Below are 25,311 nucleotides of genomic sequence, written 5' to 3'. Positions count from 1 at the left end.
TCAGGGAGCTTAACTGAATTCTAAGCTCTTCAGACTTGTGCATCCTGCCCGTTTTAATCTGCCTACAGCCTGGGGGTGGATATTTTCTCCACGTTACAGATGGGGCTCGGGGAAGTTCAGTGGTGGGGCTGGGCCCCCCCCCCCCCCAGGAATCCAGGCCTCCGGATCCCTAGCTGTTCCACTCCAGCGCGGGGCCCACCTCACCTGTCTGTTCTGCCTCCCCAGTCACAGGACAGACCTTTTCTCTGAAGAACATCTCCACAGACATGTCCGGTTACTACATCTGCACCTCCAGCAACGAGATGGGGTCGCAGTCCTGCAACATCACTGTGGCGGTCAGACCTCGTGAGAGCAGCCTGGGGTTGGAGGGAGGGAGGGTGGAAGGTTGTGTGTAGGAGGGATGGGGGAGGGTGAGGGAGGGGAAAGGAGGGAGGGAAGGAGAGGTGGGGAAAGGACAAAGACCAGAGGATGACTGGCTGGGGTCCAAAGAGTCAGGCGAGAGAGACCACCGTGGAGGTGAATTGGTCAGCCTCTTTAGGGTCACCCCTGGCAGGGTGGCTGGGGTGACCTCGACCAGACCCCCTGTCCCAGGCTCCCCTTGCCTGGAGGCCAGTCCAGTCCCTTGGTTCTTTGGAAGAGCGCTTAGGACTGGCTTCTGCAGACCTGCTCAGTCTGGCCTGCCCCTAGGACCACTCAGTGGACATGAGGGAAGTGCTCAGAGCTATTGCCACAGAGTCTGGACCCCATCCCTTTGGGGTGGACACTCCAACCAGCTCAGGGCAAGCTAGAGTAGGAGCTGGCGTGGCTGACAGCTGAGGACTTTTCGGAGCCTGGGTAGCTCAGGGAGCGTTGGGATGCAGAGCCGGTGGCCCATCTGTCCTCATCTCCGCCTCCCTCCTGAAGCGCATCCCCAGCCCGTGTGGTGGCATTCCTACAAGGCCATGCCTTTCATGGAATGCTGCCAGAAGCAGGTGGCCGCTGCTCCCGGGCGGGCCGGGAGGAGGCCCCTCGGGCTTCCCGCCGCCGCTGGGCTCGCCCCGAGCCTGGGCTCGCGTCCGGCCGGCGGGCGCGGCGGGCGCGCGGCGGCTGCAGCGGCTCCGTCTCTCGCAGCCTCCATGAACGTGGCGCTGTACGCGGGCGTGGCGGCGGGCGTGGCGGCGGCCCTCATCCTCCTCGGCGTGCTGGTCTACTGCTGCTGCTGCCGGGGGAAGAGCGAGGACCCCGACGCCGAGGACGCCAGGCCGTGAGTGGCGGGTGGGCAGGCTGGGAGATGCCCCGGCACCGGGGTCGCCGCCTGCGGCGGCTGAGGACAGGCAGCGACTCGCCGAGGTCACCAAGCGGGTCGCAGTCCCTGGCCCGGCCTCCAGGCCCGTGGATCCCGGTCCCTGCTCTCAGGCTGGGGCTCCTGGGGGCCCGGGGCTGAGCGCGGTGGAGCCTCGGTCGCCGTCCTCCTTGTCTGCTGGGGCCAGCCCGGCCCAGGAGGCCCCGCTCAGGAGTGGAGCTGGTCTGCGCCACCGTCTGTCCTCTCGGGGCCCGCCCTCAGCCTCGTGTCCCTGTGCAGCTGGACGGGTGGGCAGGGCGGGTCTGAGGGTGAGCACGGGGCCCAGCTCCCTCCGGCCGAGCCGAACCGGGGCGAACCTTGCCCTGTCCTCACGCCGCAGGAAGCGCGAGGCCTACCAGCAGCCGGCGCAGCAGATGAGAGAGCTTTCCAGAGGGCAGGACGAGGAGGACGGCTCCAGGCACGAAGACCAGAGGAGCGATGGGCACGAGTCCCCTGACCACACTGGCCAGTGACCGGGGCCTGCTGCAGGCGGGCGTGGGGGTGGGGGGGCTGGGGTTCACTCCGCTGGCCCCCTTCCTCCCCTCTCCTCTCCGAGCCGCATTTTCTGACCCTCATCCCCGTCACTGATGGGATCCTTCCTCCCCTGCGTCGGCTGCTGGAGCACTTGGCTCGGCCTGGTGGCCAAGGGGATCTCACTGGTGACTGACCCTGCCAACTACCCTCACCTGCGGAGTGACCCCTCCCCACTGCCACGCCTCGCTGGGGGCCCAGCCCTCAGCCTGGACCGGCGGCAGCCTCCACCTTCCCCAGTGCCTGGCAGGAGCTCCCTGCAGCTCAGGACTGAGCATGGGGCACTCCTGCGGCGGATGCTCAGCGGGCAGTGCAGCCTCGGAGGGCGGGCCGCCTGCTCACCCCTGTGCCCAGCACCTTGGGGAGCGCCCGGCACGCATAACGTTTTTGTTGAATGAATGAAAGAATAAATGAGTACCTGAAGGACTCCCTATTATTATCCAACTTAAGTGTGAGCTCCTTGCTTCGGGACCCATGTGGGCCTGGCCTCAAGATCCCCTTCCAGCCTCATCTCCCACCACTTCCCTGTATGTTCCGGACTCCCCCAGCGAAGGCCGCCTCCAGCTGCGCTGCACATTCCCTCCTGGGGCTTTTGCTTCCTCTGTCTGGCTGGGAATGCCCATGCAGCCTCCATCTCTGCCTGTCAGCATCCCACCTGTGCCTCCAGCCCCTCTCAACTCCCGGTGAACTCTGTAACCGACCCTGATTTCCCACACACACAGGAACAAGCTCGTCACTTTGTCCCGCACCCATCGTGGGTCACATGGCACAGTTACCCAGCGTGTGTCTCTCCCCGTGTTAGAGTCTGAGCTCCTCAGGGCAGGGCCTGGGCCTCCTCCCCCTGCTTTCCCCCTGCTGTCCCCGGAGCCCTGGCGGCCGTGGCCCTCCTAGCCGGTTAATTTGGGGAACCGCTTTGATAGGTTGGGCCATCCCTGCTCTGGTCTCCCTGCTATGGTGGTAGACACAAGGATGACCCCACCCAACCCATCGGCTAGTTTAGTGAGTTAAGGATGAGTTGATTTAAGTGAACACACACACGTGTGCACACACGCAGAGCTTGCTGGCAGCTCGTCCAGGAAGCTCACGTCATGGTGGTTCCTCTCCAGGCCAGGATAACTGACATGCCCCTGGGGTCCTGATACCTAGCCCCCGCCCTACCTAGCCTGTTCTGGCTGGGCTGCTGGCTCTGCTTTGCTGTCACGTGCTGTGCTGCCCCCACACAGCCTCTGCCCTGTTGGTGGATCATTTCTTTCATGCTTGACACTCAGGCAGTGTCGTGGAAGCTTAGGTCTCGTGGCCCAGTGCCTGTCTCACCCAAAAGCAGTTTATTAAATAAACATTGTTATCTTTTCTGGATGATCAGAAAAGCAATTCTATAAATCTATTGTCCGTTTGTGATTTTTAAAATATATATATATTTTATATATTTTGTTAAATTCTTTGCTTCATTCAAAATGCTGTCAGTAATAATAAAATTGTCAGTGGAAATTCTTGTTTCTCTTTTAATGTGGATTTTGTTCCTGCCAAGGGAGACCTTGTGCTCGTGGGTTCGTGTCTACCTGCTGTGGGCCCCTTTTGCTTCCTGAAAGAGGCTAGGTGACGGGCCCAGCAAGGGGCGTAGAGGGTCAGATCCCATGGGTCCCATTGCTTGTGGCCATGCTAAGCCAGGCAATGTCTCTAGCAGTTGCTGGGGACAGGACAGACCCCACCTGGCAGTGGAGGTATATTCCAGGTGCCTGCAGTTGTCAGAAAGACCACGGCGGGCCTGGGAGTCAGTCCACATGCCTCAAGGAAGATGGGAGAGGTGTCTTGCCAGTTATACCCAAAATGGTGCCCCTCCTGAGAGCAGAAGAAGCAACGCTCTGTTCTAGCTGCCAGCGAGGACAGGCGGCTCATCCTCCCAAAGCAGCATGCTCCACAGTTGCTCCCCACTCCACATTGTCTCTTCTGCCATGTGTTCAAGGTCCTCTCCTCCATGTCCCTTCCCGTGGTGCCCTGTGCTCCCACCTGTTCTAGTGCCTGTCACACGGTACTGTCATTACCATGGTCTATTTCTGCCTACAAGATTTGTGAGGATAGGAACTGAATCTTATCAATGGCCGGGCACATGTTGACACTTGATAAATGTTTGTTGAATGAATAATATTTCATGTCACCATATCTCACCCAAGGCCATCTCTTAGTCCTCTAGATACTTTGAGATACCTTCCAGCCCTCATGGTGGAAGACTCTACAAGCATGTTCTTTTTAAAACTACTTTATTGCGGTCATATTGGTATATAACATTGTGTAATTTCAGGTGTAGATTATTATTTATCAGTTTCTATATAGACTGCATTGTGCTCACCACCAATAATCTAGTTTTCATCTGTTACCATACATCTGAGCCCCTTGACCCCTTTCACCCACCCCACCCCCCTTCCCCTCTGGTAACCACTAATCTTGCTCTTTGTCTATATGTTTGTTTATCTTCCACATATTAGTGAAATCATATGGTGTTTGTCTTTCTCTGTGTGGCTTATTTCACTTAGCATGATACCCTCAAGGTCCATCCATGTTGTTGCAAATGGCACAATTTTGTCTTTTTTATGGCTGAGTAGTATTCCATTGTATATATATACCATATCTTCTTATCCAGTCATTAGTCGATGGGCACTTGGGTTGCTTCCATGTCTTGGCTATTGTGAATAATGCTGCAATGATCATAGGGAAGCATAAATCTCTTTGAATTGTGGACTTCCTGTTCTTTGGATGAATACCCAGTAGTGGGATAGCTGAACCATATGGTATTTCTATTTTTAATTTTTTGAGGAATCGCCATACTGTTTTCCATGGTGGCTGCACCAGTTTGAATTCCCACAAGCAGTGCAAGAGGGTTCCCTTTTGTCCACATCCTTTCCAACATTTGTTATTTTTTCTCTTGGTAATTATAGCCATTCTGACAGGTGTAAGGTGATATCTCATTGTAGCTTTTTTTTTTTTTTTTAACACTTTCTTTCTTTCTTCTTTTTTTGAGGAAGATTGGCTCTGAGCTAACATCTGTTGCCAATCTTCCTCTTTTTTTTTTTGCTGCCCAAAGCCCCAGTACATATTTGTATATCCTAGTTGGAAGTCCTCATTCTTCTGTGTGGGATGCCACCACAGCATGGCTTGATGAGTGGTGTATAAGTCCATGCCCAGGATCTGAACCAGCAAACCCTGGGCTGCCGAAGTGGAGTGTGAGAACTTAACCACTATGCCACCAGGCCTGCCTCCTCATTGTAGTGTTTTTTGTTTTTTGTTTTGGTGAGGAAAATTGACCCCTGAGCCAACATCTGTTGCCAATCTTCCTGTCTTTGCTTGAAGAATATTGTCCCTGAGCTAATATCTGTGCCAATCTTCCTCTATTTTGTATGTGGGACACTGCCACAGCATGGCTTGATGAGCGATGTGTAGGTCCATGGCTGGGATCCAAACCTGCGAACCCCAGGCCACCGAAGCAAAGCGTGTGAACCTAACTGCTATGCCACCTGTCTGGCCCCTCATTGTAGTTTTAATTTGCATTTCCCTCATGATTAGTGATGTTGAACATCTTTGCATGTGTCTGTTGGCCATATGTATATCTTCTTTGGAAAAATCTTGGTTCATATCTTCTGACCATTTTTTGATCAGCTTGTTTGTCTTTTTGTTGTTGAGTTGTATGAGTTCTTTGTATATTTTAGAAATTAATCCCTTGTCGGATATATGATTTGCAAATATTTTCTCCCAGTTGGTGGGTTGTCTTTTCATTTTGTTCATAGTTTCCTTTGCCTTACAGAAGGTTTTTAGTCTGATGTAGTGCCACTTGTTTATTTTTTCCCTTGCCTGAGGAGACGTGGTATTTGTAAAGATGCTGCTCAGACCGATGTCAAAGAGTGTACTGCCTATATTTTCTTCTAGGAGTTTTATGGCTTCAGGTCTTAAATTCAAGTCTTTAATCCATTTTGAGTTAATTTTTGTGTATAGTGTAAGTTAATGGTCTACTTTCATTCTTTTGCATGTGTCTGTCCAGTTTTCCCAACACCATTTATTGAAGAGACTTTCCTTTCTCCACTGTATGTTCTTGGCTCCTTTGTTGAAGATTAGCTGTCCCTAGACGTGTGGTTTTCTTTCTGGCCTCTCAGTCCTGTTCCATTGATCTGTGGGTCTGTTTTTCTGCCAGTACCATGCTTTCCTGATTATTATAGCTTTGTAGTATATTTTGATGTCAGGAATTGTGATGCCTCCAGCTTTGTTCTTTTTTCTCAGGACTGCTTTGGCTATTTGAAGTCTTTTGTTGTTCCATATAAATTTTAGGATTCTTTGTTCTATTTCCATGAAGAATGTCATTTGGATTCTGATTGGGATTATGCTGAATCTGTAGATTTCTTTAGGTAATATGGACATTTTAACTATTGGAAGAACAATATTTTATTCTTCCAATCCATAAGCATGGAATACCTTTCCATTTCTTTATGTCTTCTTTGATTTCTTTCAATAATGTCTTATAGTTTTTAGTGTATAGGTCTTTCACCTCCTTGGTTAAATTTCCTAGATATTTTATTCTTTTTGTTGAGATTGTAAATAGGATTGTATTCTTAACTTCTCTTTCTGTTAGTTCATTATAGTGTGTAGAAATGCAACTGATTTTTGTAAGTTGATTTTGTACCCGGCAACTTTGCTGTAGTTGTTGATTATTTTTAATGGTTTTTCACTGGATTCTTTAGAGTTTTGTATATGTAGAATCATGTTCTCTGCAAACAGCAAGAGTTTTACTTCTTCCTTTTCAATTTGGATACATTTTATTTCTTTTTCTTGCCTAATTGCTCTGGCCAAAACCTGCAGTACTATGTTGAGTAGGAGTGGCAAGAGTGGGCACCCTTGTCTTGTTCCTGTTCTCAGAGGGATGGCTTTCAGGTTTTCACTGTTAAGTATGACGTTGGCTGAGGGTTTGTTATACATGGCCTTTATTATGTTCAGGTAATTTCCTTCTATCCCTATTTTGTTAAGAGTCTTTATCATAAATGGCTGTTGGATCTTGTCAAATGCTTTATCTGCATCTGTTGAATGATCATGTGGTTTTTATTCCTCAATTTATTGATGTAGTGTATCACATTGATCAATTTGTGGATGTTGAACCATCCCTGTGTCCTTGGTATAAATCCCACTTGATCATGGTTTATGATCTTTTTGATGTATTGCTGTATTTGGGTTGCCAATATTTTGTTGAGGATTTTTGCATCTATGTTCATCAGCAATATTGGCCTGTAATTTTCCTTCTTGCGTTCTCCTTGTCTGGTTTTGGTATCATGGTAATGTTGGCCTCACAGAATGAGTTAGGAAGCATCCCATCTTCTTCAATTTTTTGGAATAGTTTGAGAAGGGTAGGTATTAAATCTTCTTTGAATGTTTGGCAGAATTCTCCAGAGATGCCATCTGGTCCTGGAATTTTGGTTTGGGAGATTTTTGATTACTGTTTCAATCTCTTTGCTTGTGATTGGTCTATTCAGATTCTCTATTTTTTACTGGCTCAGTTTTGGGAGGTTATATGTTTCTAAGAATTTATCCATTTCTTCTAGGTTATCCAATTTGTTCGCATATAGTTTTTCAGAGTATTCTCTTATAATCCTTTGTATTTCTGTAGTATCTGTTGTAATTTCTCCTCTTTCATTTTTGATTTTATTTATTTGAGCCATCTCTCTTTTTTTCTTAGTGAGTCTGGCTAAGCGTTTGTCAATTTTGTTTATCTTCTCAAAGAACCAGCTCTTAGTTTCATGGATCCTTTCTGCTGTTTTTTAGTCTCTATTTCATTTATTTCTGCTCAAATTTTTATTATTTCCCTCCTTCTGCTGACTTTGGGCTTTGTTTGTTCTTCTTTTTCTAGTTCCATTAGGTGTGCTCTAAGATTACTTATTTGAGATTTTTCTTGATTGTTGAGGTTGGCCTATATTACAATGAATTTCCCTCTAGTACCACTTTTGCTGCATCACATAAGAGTTGGTATGTTGGGTTTTCATTTTCATTTGTCTTCAGGCATTTTTTAATTTCTCCTTTGATTTATTCATTGGTCCAATGGTTGTTCAGTAGCGTGTTGTGTAGTCTCCATATATTTGTGACTTTCCCAGCCTTTTTCATATAGTTGACTTCTGGTTTCATAGCATTTTGGTTGGGAAAGATGCTTGATGTGATTTCAATCTTCTTAAATTTATTGAGGCTTGCCTTGTTTCCCAAAATATGGTCTATCTTTGAGAATGTTCCATGTGCACTTGAGAAGAATGTGTATTCTGATGGTTTTGGATGGAATGTTCCATACATATCTGTTAAGTCCATCTGGTCTAGTATTTCATTTAAGGCCACTGTTTCCTTGTTGGCTTTCTGTCTGGATGATCTATTCACTGATGTATGTGGGGTGGTGAGGTCTCCTCCTATTATTGTGTTGCTGCTAATTTCTCCCTTTATGTCCATTAATAGTTGTTTTGTGTACTTTGGTGCTCCTGTGTTAGGTACATATATATTCATAAGTGTCTTGTCCTCTTGGAATGTCCTTCTTATCATTATATACTGCCACTCTTTGTCTCTCATTGCCTTTTTTATCTTGAAGTCTGCTTTTTCTGATGTAAGTATTGCAACACCTGCTGTCTTTTGATTGCCATTTGCTTCTACAAGTATGTTCTTGAGGCAGCTGTGGAAGGAGAAGTGGTCACCTTACCCCAGGCTTGGCCTGGCTCATCTCTCTGCCTCTGGAGGGGTTCTGAAGGTTCACCTGCCTTAGCTCCAGGCTTGGGTGAGAAAATGAGGGAAATTAAGACCAAGTGCATTCTTCCAATTACATTAAATCAGGACCTATTGCACTAATTTAGCAACAAATATCTTTGAGCACCTATTGTGTGCCAATCACTGTGCTGACTGAGGGTAGATAAAGGTCACTATGACACAGTGATGCTTTGACTCAGGAGGAGCTAAAATCTAATGGAGGTGACAGAGTGGAACATAATTATGTGAGATGGAGAAGATGCCACAGGAATGCAGCAGGGGCCTCAGTAACTTGGCCTGAGGGAGTTCTGGAAAGCTTCAAAGAGGAGGTGACATTTGGGCTGCATCTTGAAGGAAAACAAGTAGTTTTACAAGTGGGTAAAGGGGTGGCGCTGACACTCCTGTCCTCCAGTGCAGGTCTCTGTTACCTGGGTCTCAAATCACATTATCAGTTGGTAAGACTCCAGTCTCCTGCTGAATCTCAATCCAGAAACTCAGTGGGAATTAGATGGTTGTAGGTTCTCTTACAGCCAATACTAGCCCAGTAATACAGTCTCTTTTGTCTTTCAGGCATTCTATTCTAAATTGGTGGTTTCCAGCTGACAGTTCAAAGACTTATGTTGCCTGAGAAGAGAAACAAAGGCTACCATTGATTGAGGGAAGATTATGTATTAGATACTTGTTAGGCATTTGAAACAGTTCTTTGTACCATCCTTATCTTCAGTTTCAATTATTAAAGCACATGGCAATGTGAGACATGCAAATTACCACCTAAGGAAGGACTCTGGCTGCCCAGAAAGGTCCCTTATAAGGGACCTAATGTACCTTAGTAAATTAGCCACTCTTTGGGGTCTTGTTCTTAAGTTGCTTTTGTGTACACTGACAGGGCATTGGCTTTCAAAGGCAGAGTCACATTAACCAACCTCACAAGAGCCTGATGTGCAATACTAATAGCAAACACTTAGCACTTGCTCTAGGCCAGTCACTGTTCAAAGCGCTTTCCATATGCCATCTCATAATCCCCACAGCAACTCTGTGCTATGAGATAGGTGCTATTACTATTCCTATTTTACAGAGGAGGAAGCTGAGGCACAGTGAGCTTTAGCAATTTGAATAAACACAGAATGTCAGTTTGCTATTTGCAGTTGTCAAGTAGACCAGACTTTCTGTCCACCTGACCCAGGCAGTCTTACCCCGTGGGTACCATGCCCTCAGTTCTTACTGGGTGTGGAGTCAGAATGAGGGAAGTTAGCTGTCTTCAAGGAGCTCTCATCCTCTACAGCATTGTGTATAGCAGGCAACATGTCATCTGTGGGGATTCTGAGTGACCCTCAGGCCTTGGCGCCATCCCTGGAGGCTCTGGGCCAGGGCCCTGGGCATCTGCGGAGGCGATGCCTTGTCCCTACAGGAAAGTGCTGGCCTGTGGGAAGGGCCTCCTTGGGGACACTCAGTCACTAGCCATTGAGTTTGCTCATGGGGTATGCCTGTCCTCTGGCCGATTTCTAGAAAAGCCTTTCTACCCTCTCCATTTTACAGACAAGGAAACTGAGGCTCATGTCATCCAAATGAACATAGCCAGCAGGTTTCAGAATAAGGATCAGACTCAGTTCTGACTCTGAAGACCACACTCTTTCCACTTGGCCACATTTCCTCCTGACCCCATGCTGTGTGCAGGTGACTGAATGGGGAAAAGGGGGAGTGGAGACAGAGTTAGCGGGTTTGTGTGTTTTAAATTTGTACATGGGAATTGTTACCTATTACAATATGCACATTTCAGCACCAAGTATCACAGCCACCAGCCTTAAGGTCGTGAGCCCTCTGGGGGTCCATTCTACAGAGGCCTGCTTACCCAAATTAGCAAATGGTCCGGGCAGTTCATCTGACTGTGGGGGCGGGGGGGGGGGTCTCCCTTTTAAAAGTTTGGTTTTTATCATGTGTGTTGATTTTTGGCTATGTGCTTATCTTTGTACTTGAGTTTCCTTGCTGTATATGGCTATACCCTGCCTTTGCCAGTTGTGGGAAAGGTCCAGGATAGACCGCAGTGTGGGGTGTACCATTAGCTCATCTTTTTAAAAAAATCATCCTTTTTTTAATAACACAAAGGAAGTGTCTTCTCTATCAGTCAGCCTAAGCCAAGTTATGCTGTGGTGACAACATGACATCTCTGTGGCTTACAACAACAAAGGGTTATTTCTTGCTCATGTAACATGCTGTCTCAGGTTGGCTCAGCCCTGCCGCACACCGTCCTCATTCCAGGACCCAGGCTGAAGACCACCTAGCTCTTGGGACAGTGCTGGTCTCATGGCAGAGGGAAAAGAAAAATGAGAGGCTCATGAGACGACTCATGAAGCTTCTGCTCAGCAGAGGCTCCCATCCCTTCTGCTCCTATTTCATTGCCCAGAGCGAGCCACACGTCACCCGGGCAGGGGCTCATCGTGCAGGGAGAGGCAGTGGCTACACTGAACAATTTCACCATCTACCACACCTTCAGTCTCCTCCTCTGCACCCACACCTCCCCATACAGCTTAACACAAGGGAAAGCGAAACCCCTTAACCTGAAGCCATTTCTTGCATGAAAGGAAGGCACGTGTGCAGTATATTACCCTTTCTATTACAGCCATCATATGTTGCTTAGGTTTTGTCATTGTGGGAAAGCTTGTTCCTCATTACTGGGAAATCTGTCACCTCCCCAAGGCCTGAGAGGACAAGGGGATAGAAGGGAGTGAGCCCTTGCAGAAGCCAAGAGAGCTAGAGGGCTGGAGGAGGGGTTTCCAACAGGAGGTGGAGTCACAGAGAGACGCCAGGGCCAGAACAGCAGCGCCTATGCCGTGGGTGGACAGGGGAGGAGGCACCACGGCCACTTTTCCTCCCATCCTCCCATCCTATCTGCCTCCCACTGACAGAACCCAAGTGGAAGCCAGACGGCAAGGGAGCAGGCTGTGCCCTCAGTGGGGATCAGCTTCCTGGAGTATAAAGTGGGGAAGAAAAGGAAAGAGAAGGGAGGTGGGGAAGGAGGAAGGCGCAAATGAAGAATAACCAGCGCATGCGCCTTTGCCTGTGACCACCCATGAGCACTGTATTCTCATCAGGCACTAAATCTTCACCCCACGCGCTCCGTCTCCCGCACCTTCTCCATGGGTGGAGAGGCCTCATTCTACCCTCTAAAAGAGCTACAGCTCGTTCAGAGGTGACCCAGTCTAAGTTCCCAAAAGGAATTTCTGGAACATTCATATCCTATTTTGAAGGCCTAGAGAACAAGTGCCGGTCAAAGTCTTTCCAGCTCCAGAAAATGGTGGGGGTGGGGAGTTGATTCCTCCGAGGGCTGGTCTGCCGCTGTGTCAGGCGTGGGAGAGGCTGCAGGAGTGGCACGTATGTACCTGCCAAACATCTACAGCAAGGCAGTGTGGTCGACAGGACCCCTGAAATAGTCTCAAATTTACAAAAAGTATGTAACTACAATACAAAAGACTTTTATTCCTAAACCATTTGAGAATAAGTTGCCAACACAATACCCCATCACCCTAAATACGTGTATTTAATGTGTATTTCCTCCAAATAAGGATATTCGCCTAGATAACTACAATACAGCCATCAAAATCAGGAAATCAGCATCAGCATCCTTAGACCCCACTGAAGGTTCACCAATTTTCCCAGTGACGTCACTAGAACAAAAGAATCTAATTCGGAATTACTCACTGCATTTAGTTACCATATATATGTAGTCTCCTTCATTTTGGAACAATTCCTCAATCTTTCCTTGATTTTCATGACTCTGACACTTTTGATGATTACAAGCTTGTTATTTTGTAGAATGTCTCTCAATTTGGGTATGTCTGATGTGTCTTCATGATTAAAGTCACACGTCTTTGAAAAGAATATCACTGAAATGAAGCTGTGTTATTTTCATTGCATTCTATCAGGTGGTACAGGATTTCAGTTTTCCTGTTGCTGATGAAGTTTACTTTGGTCACTGGATTAAGGTGGTGTCTGCAAGTTTTCTCCACTCTAAGGTTACTTGTTTCCCCATTGCAATTAATAAATATTTTGTTGACAGGTTCTTAGGGACTATGTAAACATTCTGTCTCTCATCAAACTGCTAATTTATTCATCAGTTTATTAAATCTCTATGGACTCTCGCATTTCTCTTTTATCCACTGCGTTTAATCCATTGCTATCATTATTTATTTTGACACTTAAGTTGTTCCAGATTTAGCAGTGGGATCCCCTTTCTAGCTGGCTTCTTTGTCCCTATAATTCCTTGTACATTTCCTCACTTTCTGATGGAAGGTATCCCACACTTGTTTTGTATTTTCTCTTTCCCAGCCCTGAAGTCAGCTGTTTCTCCACGGGGCACTTGTCCCTTTTAATGAAAGCTGCTTGGAAATGAAGATCTAAGAATTTGGTGTGCGCACTGCTGTTAAGGAGCCACTGTTCTCAGGCGCTCTCAGCCATGGAAAGATCTATGAAGGAGATATATATGCATATTTTTTTTCCCACACACACACATTCTCCTCTACTTTCTCTATTTATTTCTATGTTTGTCTCTGTAGATTGAAGACCATTAGTTCACACAATGCGTCCAATTCCAATCCACTGCACCACAGAGTTCCTTTGAATTTTCTCCCTTTCTGTGTGTGTAAATTCCCCCTCCAGCAGTGAAAAACTAGACTCCCATTTTCTCTCACGTATTCCCTTGTTTGCTCAGTTTTCCTGTCTGTGACCAGTTCGCTTCACTGCCATTGCTCTCTCTCCTGTGCAGCAGCTTCTGACCCCGCTTAGGTTCTGATTTCCAGTTTAGGAGCCTAACTTACTTGCGAGCATACTCTCCTATATTTCTTCTCGAAGCATTGTAGCTTCAGTTTCACATTTAGATATTTGATTCATCTCATATAAATATTTGAGTGTGTTTTGAGGTAGGGGCCGAAGTCTATTTGTGTTGATAAGTTTATCCAATTATTCCGGCACCATTTTTATTGAAGAGTCTTTCTTACCTCCATGGTCTTGCCTTGGTACCTTTGCAAAAAATCAACAGACCATATGGGTCTATTTCTGGCCTCTATTCCTTTCCATTGATCTCTTTGTCTATCTTTATGCCAACACCTCTCTGTCTTGATTGCTATGGGTTTATACTAAGTCTTGAAATCACGCAGAGCCCTCTAACTTAGTTCTTCTTCTTCAAGATTGTTCTGGCTATTCTAGATCCTTTGCCTTTCTACTTAAGTTTGAGAATCAACTTTTACATTTTTAAAATAAATGTTTGCAATTCTGATTCAGATTGCATTGACTCACCAGATTAAGTTGGGGAGAACTGACGTCTTAACAATATTGAGTCTCAATTTACGAGCATGGAGTAGCTCTCCTAATATTTAAGTCTCTTTAATTTCCCTCAGAAGTGTTTTGTAGTTTTCAGTATAGAAATTTTGCAAGGATTTTGTTAAATTTACAAGTGTTTTATGTTTCTGATGCTATTATAAATGGAAATTGTTTTTAAATTTCTGTCAGTTTTGCTTAATTTATTTTGAAGCTCTGTTATTAGACACACACATTTAAAATAATTATGTCTTCCTATTGAATTAACCTTTTTGTCAATAGGAGGAAATGTCCCTATTTATCTATGGTAATACTCCTTGTCTTGAAGTTTATGCGGACTGATATTAATATAAAAACTTTTCCATGCTTACTGTCTTCATGGTATATGTTTTTTCATTACTTTGTATTCAACTTATCTGTGCTGTTATATTTAAAGGGGATCTTCCTTTTAAAATCCAGTCTGACAATCTCTCCCTTTTCATTGGAAAGTTTATTTCATTTACATTTAACACAATTATTAGCAGAGTTTGTGTTAGGTCTTCTCTCTAGCTATTTGTTTTCTATTTGTTCTGTTTTGTTTTGTGTTTTTCTGGTTATAATTCTCTTTTCCTGACTTCTTTTGGGCTAACGAATATTTTAAATATTCCATTTAAATTCTTCTATTGGATTAGAAATAACACACATAAAAGTGCCTACAACATATATATATATATAAAATACACTCAACAAATTATTAGTCATAATTTAATTCTTCTCTTGGGAAAGTGGGGCCTCATGTATTAATCTCACATGGGCTTTATGAAGAGGCTGGCAAACGTTCTACTAAAAAGGTAGCTGCTGGAGCTCATACAAACAGCCCGTGAAATCCCTTGGCCCTTGGGGTACCCCTGCCTAGAGGCCCCCAGTGGGAGTGTAAGAACTCGTGGGCAGGGATCTTCCTTTTTCCTGATGTGAGAAAAGTTTGGAGATAATGTCCCATAGCAAATTCAAGGGAAGCAGCATGTCCTTGATCTCCTCTATCAGCAAACTACCCCAACTCCAAGAAAAAAAGAAATAAAGAAAACAAAAATTATAAGAACATACTCCACCTGGCTCTCAGCAGTAGTCCTGAAGTCATTTGCCATCTGTACAGTATGGAGAATTCACCCATAGCTTCAGAGGAACAATGATATCAGTGGGAACAAGAGAAAGAGGGAGAGGAAAGTGATGTCGGGCTAATCTAAGGAGTCATCAAAGCGAATGCTGTAATTTCTAGACCCATTTTGGTGTTCTGACCTTGAGGTGTAGCCTCAAGCTCCTTCTAGTCCTAGACAGCCAGCATTGTCCCCTCTGACCTTGCCAGGGACCCCACAGCAGGAGAAACACTACTCCACTGTTGTTCCTCTTCCCTTCATGAAGGGATGAGTACTCATCCTTATTTTCACCCTTATTCTCTCTGAAAGGCATTCTCCACGATGACTAGAAGCCGCTGTAGAGTGGGGCACAAGTACAGGTCATGTATAAATGTCTTGGAAGACAGGCCAATGAGTTGAGGTAACAGAAGGCCAGCAGCCAAGGTGTCTTAGCTATCAAACAGAGAGGTAGCCAACTCGCACTGAGTTGTAAGTGGCTTTTAACACCAAACGCCAAGGAAAATGACCCAAGGGCAAAATGCCTGACCTATTGAGCTTGTTTCCTCTCTACTTCCTTTGTTGGAAGGCAGGAGAAATTGAAGATAAGTGGTTGTGAGCAGGTGATAGATATCTACTCAGTCAAGCTAAACTGAGACAATCTAACTTGAACTGCTGCAATAATCTGCTGGTCTCCTCCTTGAACTCCTACTATTTGAATAATGACACATCCACTTCTAGCATCTAGATCTCTTAACACTTTTAGATTTTCCATTACTTTATTCCTTCCTGATGCCTTCTCTAGTTTAGTTCAGCTTCCCCTGAAAGCAGAGCCTGAGATCTTTCGAGGTGATATGAGGAAGCTGAAGTGATGGAGTAAGCAGAGTGGGATATGGAAAAAGTCAATAAAATCTGTTTGATAAAATCATACTGAGCTGGTTCCTGCTATGGGCAACTAAAGCTCAGTCCACTGGGACCCTCTGAGAAACTGTGTGGAGTGTGTGTCAGAATTGTCCCACCAAAAAGATGAACAATTGGGGCCTTTATCCACCAACTCCCATCCCATACAGATTCTACCAGCTAAGGGTTGTTTCTGGGGTGTCAACTCCCTCATACTTCCTAGCTACCCTGCATAGGTTGTATGGCATCCTCCTGAGGCAAAAAAGGAGAGAGATTGTAGCATGTACTCGAGTGGATGCAGACACATCATGCATGGGCCTGTCCATCATAGCGGCACTGAAATCAGGTGACCAAGAAGATGAAGTGTAGGGACCACAAGCCTTTGCCCAACCCTGGTCCACAGGGTTGACAGCCTACAAGGCTGTTCTACCTCAAGGAGACCCTGAGCCCCAGGGAGTCTTTCTACATCCAAGCCTCTTCAGGACTCCTTCTCTCCCGACAGCAGTCACTCAACCTCGAGGGTGTGGAGAGAGGAGGGTTCAGCTGGGGTCCCTCTCTTGTTACTCGCTCTGGTGAGGCACCTTGACGCCTGCAGCCGATCCTGTAGGATCCTGTAGTGCTGGGCTGCGGCAGCCTCTCTTCTCTTTATCAGGAGTGATTTGCTAGGATAACAGGGTGATGAGAAAAGAGCACAAAATGAAAGTCTTTCCCCAGCCTGAGGGTCTTTCTAGACTCCACTCTTTTGCTCAGACCAACCAACGGTCACTACTGAAGACTCCACCCCTTTAGCATTTCTCCAGTGTGTCCTCTTCCTCTCCAGTCTCCTCGCTATTTTGGCATTGCTCCATGGCATAGAGACCTGGGACCTCATCTGCTGACACATCTCTGATTTGGAGCGAACTTGGGGTTGTTTTCTGCCCACTGGTAGCCCCTCAGGCCGTCTCCATGCAGAAACATGTCAAGTGGCCTCTACTAGGTCAATGTCTACACCAGACATTTCGATCTTCATAAAATGATGTCACTTTCACCTCCACCTCCGTTGGCTGACTTTTAAAGCAAGTGTGTGTACACTTAACTGCCGAGAAAGAATACTCACACCAGAAGCATCAAGAGATTGTAACTTAGACTCACTGCCTATCAATAAATTTCAAAATCTCTATTGAAAAACACAGAAAATTTTACAAAGTCTATAGTATTCTTTACCCTTGACTCAAGCCAAATCAGCAGATCTGCATCCTTTGTTTGCAGCATCTTGATTCCTTCTGGAATTCTTTTAAATAACTATGTTACACATATTCTTTGATATAACCATCTTATTCCACTGGGCACTATTTAGGAGATTGTTAGAAACAGTATTTGGTCTCTCCCTTTTCTATTTCCCCTTAGGATGTTGTTGAGGATACTGATCATTATATGGCAAATTTCTTATTGATGAGAATCCACTAGAGAATTTTCTCTCAGGTCTGCTTACTAGGATGGTTTTTGCTACTCATGAACAACGAATCTGCTATACATATATTGTTTTAATTTAACATACGAACTATGAATTTCTGTTTCCTCCTTTGAAATGCTTACTAGGAAGCTCAAAGTCAAACTTAAGAGGCAGGTCAAGCAACTGGATAGAACTTTTCTAAGTAGATTTCTGAACTAACTTTTTCCATTATTTCATCTTCCCCTCCCCCCACCCCCACTTTTTATCTTCACGTTGGTTTTACCTTTATTTAGTTTTCATCTTTCATGTATTTTTGGAATCCACTTTAAGTCCTTATGAAAACAAGATGGGTTTGATTAGCAATAAATAAGAATAATAAAACAGCTATGGGGTGTGAGGTCTAAGCACCTGGAGCTCTAGAGAGTTTTGGCTGATTCAGTGCTGGAAGGGTCACAGGCATCCCAGAGTGGGCAAGGTCGTGGAGTGGAGGAGATGCCCTGGGTGAGGGTGTGTGGTGAGAAAGGAGCCAAGGATGGGTCCGGAGATCATCTTTAATGGTACCTGGAGGAAGGGAACTCAGCAAAGGAGAAGACAGTGAAAACCCTGCAGCAAAGCGGCAGGAAAGCCCAAGAGAGGACGGTATACACAGCAGTGGTACATAGATTCTTCTCTTTTAAACAAACTCATCATGTTTCTATTTCAACTTTTCCTCATAAAATCAACACAAAATGTTCCACAGTTTAAAGCCTTAATTGAGCATAGTTTACTCAGCATGACAATCTTCTATGATTTTTTTTTTTTTCTGAATTAAAATAAGGCTATCTAGGGAGAGACAAGCCTTTCTATTTCCACCCAAAGTCCACTTCCCTCGTTCCTAGCGGCCTTGACAGACACCCGTCAGCCTCGCCTCCTGCCAGGGGCCGAGAGCGCGCCGGACCACACGCGGACCTCCGGGGAGCAGGAGCGCACAGCACGTGCAGAGCAAGGTGACCTCAGTGTCGCCGAGAGGAGGAAGCAGATCCTGCAGAAAAGCACCTGGACTCGTAATTTAGGCTACTTTCACTCCCCGCCCCTACTTGGCGATCAAAACCGGAGATGCTTTTGAGCTTTCTTTTGTGCTGCCTGGAGAGGAGACGGGCTCCTGTGCCAGGGGGCAATGATTGCGTAGCGCTCTAAAACGAGCACAGCCTGCAGCTGCCGGGGGCAGGAGCTCGAGAGGTGGATTCAAGCCGTCCCGTCTCCCCTCGCAGCCAGGAAGAGGCTTCAAAGACCCTGCTGAAACACTAACTGAGCAACTTTCTAGAAAAACCAGCCTCGGCTCGGTGAATCCCGGCTACTCCGTCTTCCCATCTAAATACGTGGTTTGCATCCACATACTCGAGGTCGGCAGGGGTAGGAAAGCTCATTGGAAGTTCATGAAGAGCCCCTCAAGAATGGAAGAATATTGAACCTGACAAGGTATATTCAAAGACATGACCCATTTTAATCCTCACAGCCGCTCTCTCAGCCAGAGCGCCACACCATCTCTGCTTATAGATGAATCAGCCGAGGCTCAGAAGGTTGAAGTGACTTGTCTAGGATTCAGGCAGCTGGTTAGTGACAGAGCCGGGGCCCAAACTCAGGTCTAACTATTTAAGTGGAGGGCTTTGTTACAGAACTTTTTCTTTCAGAGCGATCCATATCCGGTAAATAAGTATGTTAGTTGCTTAAGTGCAATTCTACTTATCAAATCTCTACGGTTTATCAGCTCGGAGCAGCCTTCCTCCTCTCCCAGCACGCTTCCTTTCTCTTCCTGTGCCCACTTTTCTCTAATTGGCTTTTGTTGTCTCCCTCATGAAATGACGAACATCCTGCCGGCCCTTTGAACTAGTTCCAGGACCGGGGAGAGCTCTGTGCTGGGCATGTAAGGGAGGGGCGAGGGGGCAGGCGGAAACTGCCACCACCCAGTACTGCCCCAGACCCCAGTAATGAGAGTCGTTCTCCAGAGCAGACGGGGACCAAAGGCTGGGGCTGCATTTGCGTTATTTTTGCTCCTGTAGCTTTTCTACAAGGTGCTGCTGTGGAAAGATCCCAGGAAGACCTGAACACCAGGGGCCACCACTCTGCGTCACTTCAATCAGAGACATCTCTGGGTCTTTTTTCCTTCATCGATAAAAGAAACAAATGAGACAAGACGAGGTTGAAGGTCCTTTCCCAGCACTGACAGTCATCTCTGCGGCATAAACGAGGCTACTTACCGCTGCTTTGACTCCCTGGTAGGGCTGATCCCCAAATTCTGGATACCCCACATGGAAATATGATTTGGAAAATCATATGAAAGAAGAGTACGTTCTTTTAAGGGCCATCTTTCAGCCTGAATCAGGAGAATAATGTGTCTCCCTTCCACATTAGCTCCCTGAGGGAGAGAATAAATTCATTGTTGTATTTCCAGTGCCTAAAACAGTGTTTGGACATAGCATGTGCTCAATAAATATTAGTTGAAATAATGAGTAAATGAAATTAACTTAAACACCCAAGAAATCCAATATTTCTTATCCCGTAATTCAAAACCCTAATCAATAGTTGAAAATATTTGTCCCTGTGCTAGGTTCATGTCTGTGGTTCTCCGGGGTCCCCATACCACCCTTGAACTGAAGCTTCACCAGGACCTGAGCTTTCTTTGGTGTACACTGCTCCTGCTGGAATTTGAGGCTGTGTTATTTAGCAGAAAGACAAAATAATAATTTGAAACATAAAGAAAACCCTGAAGAAAGCATCATCAGAGATATGAACAGACAATGCACCGAAAAAGCATGAAAATTACCCTTAACCAAGATTCTCAACGTCACTCATAATAAGATAAATGTAAATTGAAAGTACACTGAGATCTCCCACCTGTAAGATGAGCAAAAGTCCAGAATTTGGACCACATACTCTATTCGCAAGGCTATGGTGAAAGAAGCACTTAGAGCTGGTAGGAGTGCAAGACGGCAGCATAATCCTGAGGGAGCGGAAACTGGCAATGTTCAGCAAAATTATCTGTGCATTTGACCCAGCAATCATACTGGAAATTTGTATTTCAGGAATTTATAGTCTAGAACACTATCCTGAAGACAGACTAACAAAAATATGACAAAATGTATGCACAAGGTACTGTTACAACACTATTTGTGATAACAAAAGACTGGGAACAACCCGAATCAATAGGGAAACTGTTAAATCGATAGCTTCAGCTGAACGATGAAACACAATACCGTGTACAGAGGAACGAGGAGTATCTCCACATACCACCAGGCAGTGAGCTCTAGGGCATCTGATCAAGTGAAAACAGCAAAGCGAAGAAAGACGTGTATAGTGTGCTACCATTTACATAAGAAAGGGAAGATGTGAATCTATCTATATATCTGTAGATAGCGATGTAATCTATAGATAGACATATGTGTATGAACTTGTGCACATTATAAGAACCAATAAAAGAATAATAAAAATTTTTAAGTGGTTTTATCTAAAGGGGGAGAAAGAGGAACTTCTTTGAATATTCTAAAAATTTATCTTTAGAAACATAAATATTTTTAAAAAGTTAAATGAAAACTTAATCCCTAAAAGGCAAAAGTAAAACAAGTGATTATATCTGTGTATCCAGTTAACAGCATAACTGCACAAAAAGGACCTGTTTAAAATGACTTTAAAACAATAATTTGATCATATATTCCTACCAGGCTCAACCCTAAGGACAAAAATAACAGCAAAAAACAAAAATCAAACTTTAAGCTGTCCTCAGTAATTGTATTGTTGGTGGTAGATTTGGTATTGCTATTCTGAGATCACTGTATTGTAGGATTAAAGAAGAGTTATTATTTGGTATCATTAAGAACCAAATATTCTTGGTGTGGTTGAAAGGAAATACAGATGCAAGATTGGCGAGTTTAAGTAAGACTTGTACTTCAGTTAGAACATCACTATGAAATCATGATGTATGGTCCTAAAAATACATGTTTTCTAGTTTTGTCTACTGAAGAGGACCAGATACAGCTTCTGACTATAGTCAAGGGTCCCCAAGACCAATCTGAGGTTTAAAAAGTCTCTAGAAGGACTCAAAGAACTCAGCAGAGCTGTCGTACTCACGATTATGGTTTATTACAATGAAAGGATACAGATTAAAATCAGCAATGGAAAAAGGCACATAGGGCAGAGTCCAGGAAAGACCAGGGACAGGCTTCCAGTTGTCCCCTCCCAGTGGGATCATACAGACAGCACTTAATTTCCCTAGCAACAATGTGTGGCAACATGCACAAAGTATTGCCAACCACAGAAGCTTACTCAAGCCTTGATGTGAGGATTTTCTTTTGCTGAGGAAGATTCATCCTGAGCTAACTTCCGTTGCCAATCCTCTTTTTTCTCTTTCCTTGAGGAAGATTAGCCCTGAGCTAACATCTGAGCCAATCTTCCTCTATTTTCTTTATACGTGGGACACATCTACAGCACAGTTAGCGAGTGGAGTATGTCCGCACCTAGGATCTGAACCTGTGAACCCCAGCCGCTGAAGCGGAGTGTACGGAACTTTAACCACTCGGCCATGGGGCCGGGCCCTGGTGTCAAAATTTTTATTGATGGTCAGTCATGTAGACATGACCTCTGGAGGCCCAAGGCTCCACCATAAATCACATTGTTAGCATAGACTACCTGGTGTGCCCCAAGGTGCTAGATAAACAGACGCTCTTATCAGGCAGGACATTCCAAGGGCTTCGAGGCTACTTCCTAGGAGTTAGTCAAGGCCAAACCTTTCTTTGGAATGTGTGAGGTTTGGATAACTCAGGTCTGCTGAGTTAATTCTTTACTACACACTGACCTAGTACCAATGAGGTACCACTAGTACTCAGATCGTGGTCTTTAAATACTATTGCCCACAGAAGATAATCGGGCTCTTTGGAGAAACGGCTGAATCCAGGTCTAGGGCAGGAAATGTAGACGGTAAGCCAAGAACATATTGTCATACCAGAGAATGGGGTTATCAAAGACCATTGCAATTGTGTCAGTAGGATTCAGACCTCAACCTAAATAAGTTCTCACTGGCCAAAGATAGGACAATTTGAGGAACAATAAAGATAATTACTACAGTAGATTAAAACACATAAACATACTTACATCTTCTGTTCATAATGATACTAAAATAACCACAAGAACAACCCAAATCATTAACTTGTAAATAGGTAAATGAAGCATTTGCCCTCTCTTTCCTAAATGACCAGGGAAACCAGACAGTTGATGTGAGGTGAATGTGGAGGGCTTCTCTTTGTGGAAGCGTTTCAGCTAAAAAAAGGGGGGAGGGAACGATAAAATTAGAATATCACTATTTTTCACACACTACTAAACTAGTGGATTTGGGCAATGTCCATCATCCCTAAAAAAGAGAGAAAGGGTCTGTTCCTCCTCGTAGAAGTACAAATCCCTCCAGTACAGCAGGCTGAGAAAAACAAAAGAACCAAAACGTGCCCAGGAGTCTAAACCTGACTCCAGTTTATAGGTGACACAGGCGACAGAGGAACATGGCAGATGACACTCAGGAATGCAGCCATGCAGTCAGCAAACTCTGGATGATGGCAAACGACAGTACAATTACGGGAAATGACCTATGGGAAATTACAGAGCTGGCTTTTTCAACCAAAAATTTGCAGAAAATAAAGGGGGAACCTATAGAATAAAAGAGACATACCAACAAATTAGAATGTGTGATACTTGTTTCCCAAGTCAAACTATCAAAGCAGAAAACGAAAAGCAAAACCAAAACACTTACAACTGGGGGAATGTGGTATATGATGATACTAAGCAAGCATTATTAATTGATTCTAGGTGTGACGGTATTGTGATTTGTTTAAAGACTCCTTATCTTTCAGAGATATATATTGAAATTAGTTAAATAAATTAAGACATGATGTTTGGGATTTGCTTCAGAATAACCTGTTGGGAGGGACAGGGAATGGGTGGGGTACAGACGAAACAACATTGGTCGTACTTTTATTGATAGTTGTTCAGTCGGGGTAAGAAGTACATTATATATTCTCTGTACTTTTATCTTTGAAAATTTCTGTAATTAAAAGTAAAGGGGCCAGCCCCGTGGCCGAGAGGTTAAGTTCATGTGCTCTGCTTTGGCGGCCCAGGGTTTCGCAGGTTCGGATCCTGGGCGCGGACATGGCATTGCGCATCGGGCCATGCCGAGGCGGCATCCCACATGCCACAACTAGAAGGACTCGCAACTAAAATATGCAACTACGTACTGGGGGGATTTGGGGATAAAAATCAGGAAAAAAAAGTAAAAACAACAAAAGACAACAAAAACAAAAACAAAAACCCTGTATTAAATAACAAATGGCCCCATTATTTTGACTGAAAAAAGGAATAATAGGTAACTTCACTTATTAATTCATTTATTCATTCAACAAATATTTATTGATCATCTACTCTGTGCCAAGCAACATAAAAACAGCAGGGAACAAAAGAGAAAGAAAAATTCCCCGCCCCCAAGGAGCTTACATTCTAGTGCTGGGAAAGGCAATCATCAATAAACGAGAGTGAAATCAAGAAGTCGGATGCCTCTAACTGCAACGGGGAAGAGTAAAGCAGGCTGGGGAGATGGAGAACTTGGGGAACAGTTATTCTGAAGAAGAGGTCACTGAGAAAATGACATTTGAGCAAACAGTTAAAGGAGGTAAGGAGAGAGCGACACGGAGTTCCATGGGAACAGCATTCCAGGCAGGTGGACTGGCCAGCGCAGATGCTGAGGCAGGAGCAGGCCTGGGGTGCTTCCGGAAGAGCAAGGAGAAGAGCGTGGCCGGAGCAGAGGGAGCAAAGGGGAGGGTAGGAAGCAAGGTCAGAGAGGTAACGCAGGGCTTGGCAGCTACAGAAAGACGTGAATTGAGATGGAAAACCATTAAAGCTTTGTTTGCTCGTTTTTAAGTAGCTTTATTGAAATATGTATTAAATTCCTGGGGCTGCCATACAAATGACCACAGACTGGGTGACTTTAAACAACAGACACTTACTCCATCACAGTCCGGAGTCCAGAAGTCGGAAATCAGGGTGTCAGAAGGGTTGATTCCCTTTGGAAGCTGAGCCCTGAGGAACTAGGAAATTCTGACGCTGGTGGATAATGCAGCTCAGACCGACGAACAGTCAGCGAGACAGGACAGACTCGGGAGTCTGTGGCCTCCTGGAAGCCAAGGGGGGAACTCGTTTCAAGTGTGTCTAAGAAACGTCGCCAGTCACTGAAGAGGCTGTGACCGTTCAGTTCAGCAACAGGAAAGTCACTGGTGACCTTGAGAAGAACAATTGCAGGTGAGTGACAGGGACAAATGCCTGACTGGGTTTGAGACCATGGGAGGAAAGGAATTGAGGACAGGAAGAAGAAACAGTTCTTTTGAGAAGTTTAGTTCTGAAAGGGAGCCAGTAATGGAGCAGTAGAAGAGTACAAGGATTGTTTGTGTTTATTTTTAATCAGAGAACTAGTATCAAGTTTGTGCAGTAACGGGAATGACTGAATAGGGAGGGAAGCATTAAGTGCACCAGAGAAGAAAGGAGACTTGCAGGTGCAATGCTCTGAGTGAGGGATGAGATTCAGACCAGAAGCAGCGCTGGCCTCAGGGAGGAGCACGAGCAAGGCATCCATTCCAACAGGCGGGGACGGGGGTGGAGGGGACGACACACAGGTAGGAGACAGATGCCAGTGGCTGGGTAGTCATGGTGACGGGAGCTTGCAGAACTTCTCTTCTGAATGCTTCTTCTTTCTCAGCGAAGTACGAAGCTGGGAGTGAGGATAGGGAAGGAAGTGTCGGAGTTTTAAGGAAAGAAGAGAAGATATGAAAGAGTCTTCTAGAAGAGTGGGAGAGTGAGGGACCAGGAGATACAGCCTGCCTACGGAGTGGACTGGGAAATACAGCAACGTTAAGGGCCCCCTTGAGGGGAGGGCCATGAATTCACAGTGA

At 45.3% G+C, this 25,311-nt stretch overlaps 1 protein-coding gene across 2 annotated transcripts in view; it reads left to right on the top strand.

Moving 5' to 3' along the window:
* Positions 1 to 3,340, top strand: part of GPA33 (glycoprotein A33) — a 36,563-nt gene extending 33,223 nt beyond the window's left edge. For both annotated transcript variants that reach the window (XM_070590969.1, XM_070590970.1), the window contains 3 exons: positions 226 to 345; positions 1,111 to 1,243; positions 1,662 to 3,340. In XM_070590969.1, the coding sequence (XP_070447070.1) occupies positions 226 to 345; positions 1,111 to 1,243; positions 1,662 to 1,794 (386 nt within the window). In that variant the 3' untranslated portion in view covers positions 1,795 to 3,340. The remainder of the gene's footprint in view (positions 1 to 225; positions 346 to 1,110; positions 1,244 to 1,661) is intronic.
* The last annotated feature ends 21,971 nt before the right edge of the window (positions 3,341 to 25,311 follow it).

Source organism: Equus przewalskii, chromosome 23, assembly GCF_037783145.1.
Source record: "Equus przewalskii isolate Varuska chromosome 23, EquPr2, whole genome shotgun sequence".
In the NCBI taxonomy this organism is placed as follows: Eukaryota; Metazoa; Chordata; class Mammalia; order Perissodactyla; family Equidae; genus Equus; species Equus przewalskii.
Note: the sequence above shows the minus strand (reverse complement) of the source record. Positions and strands in the feature narration are given on the sequence as shown.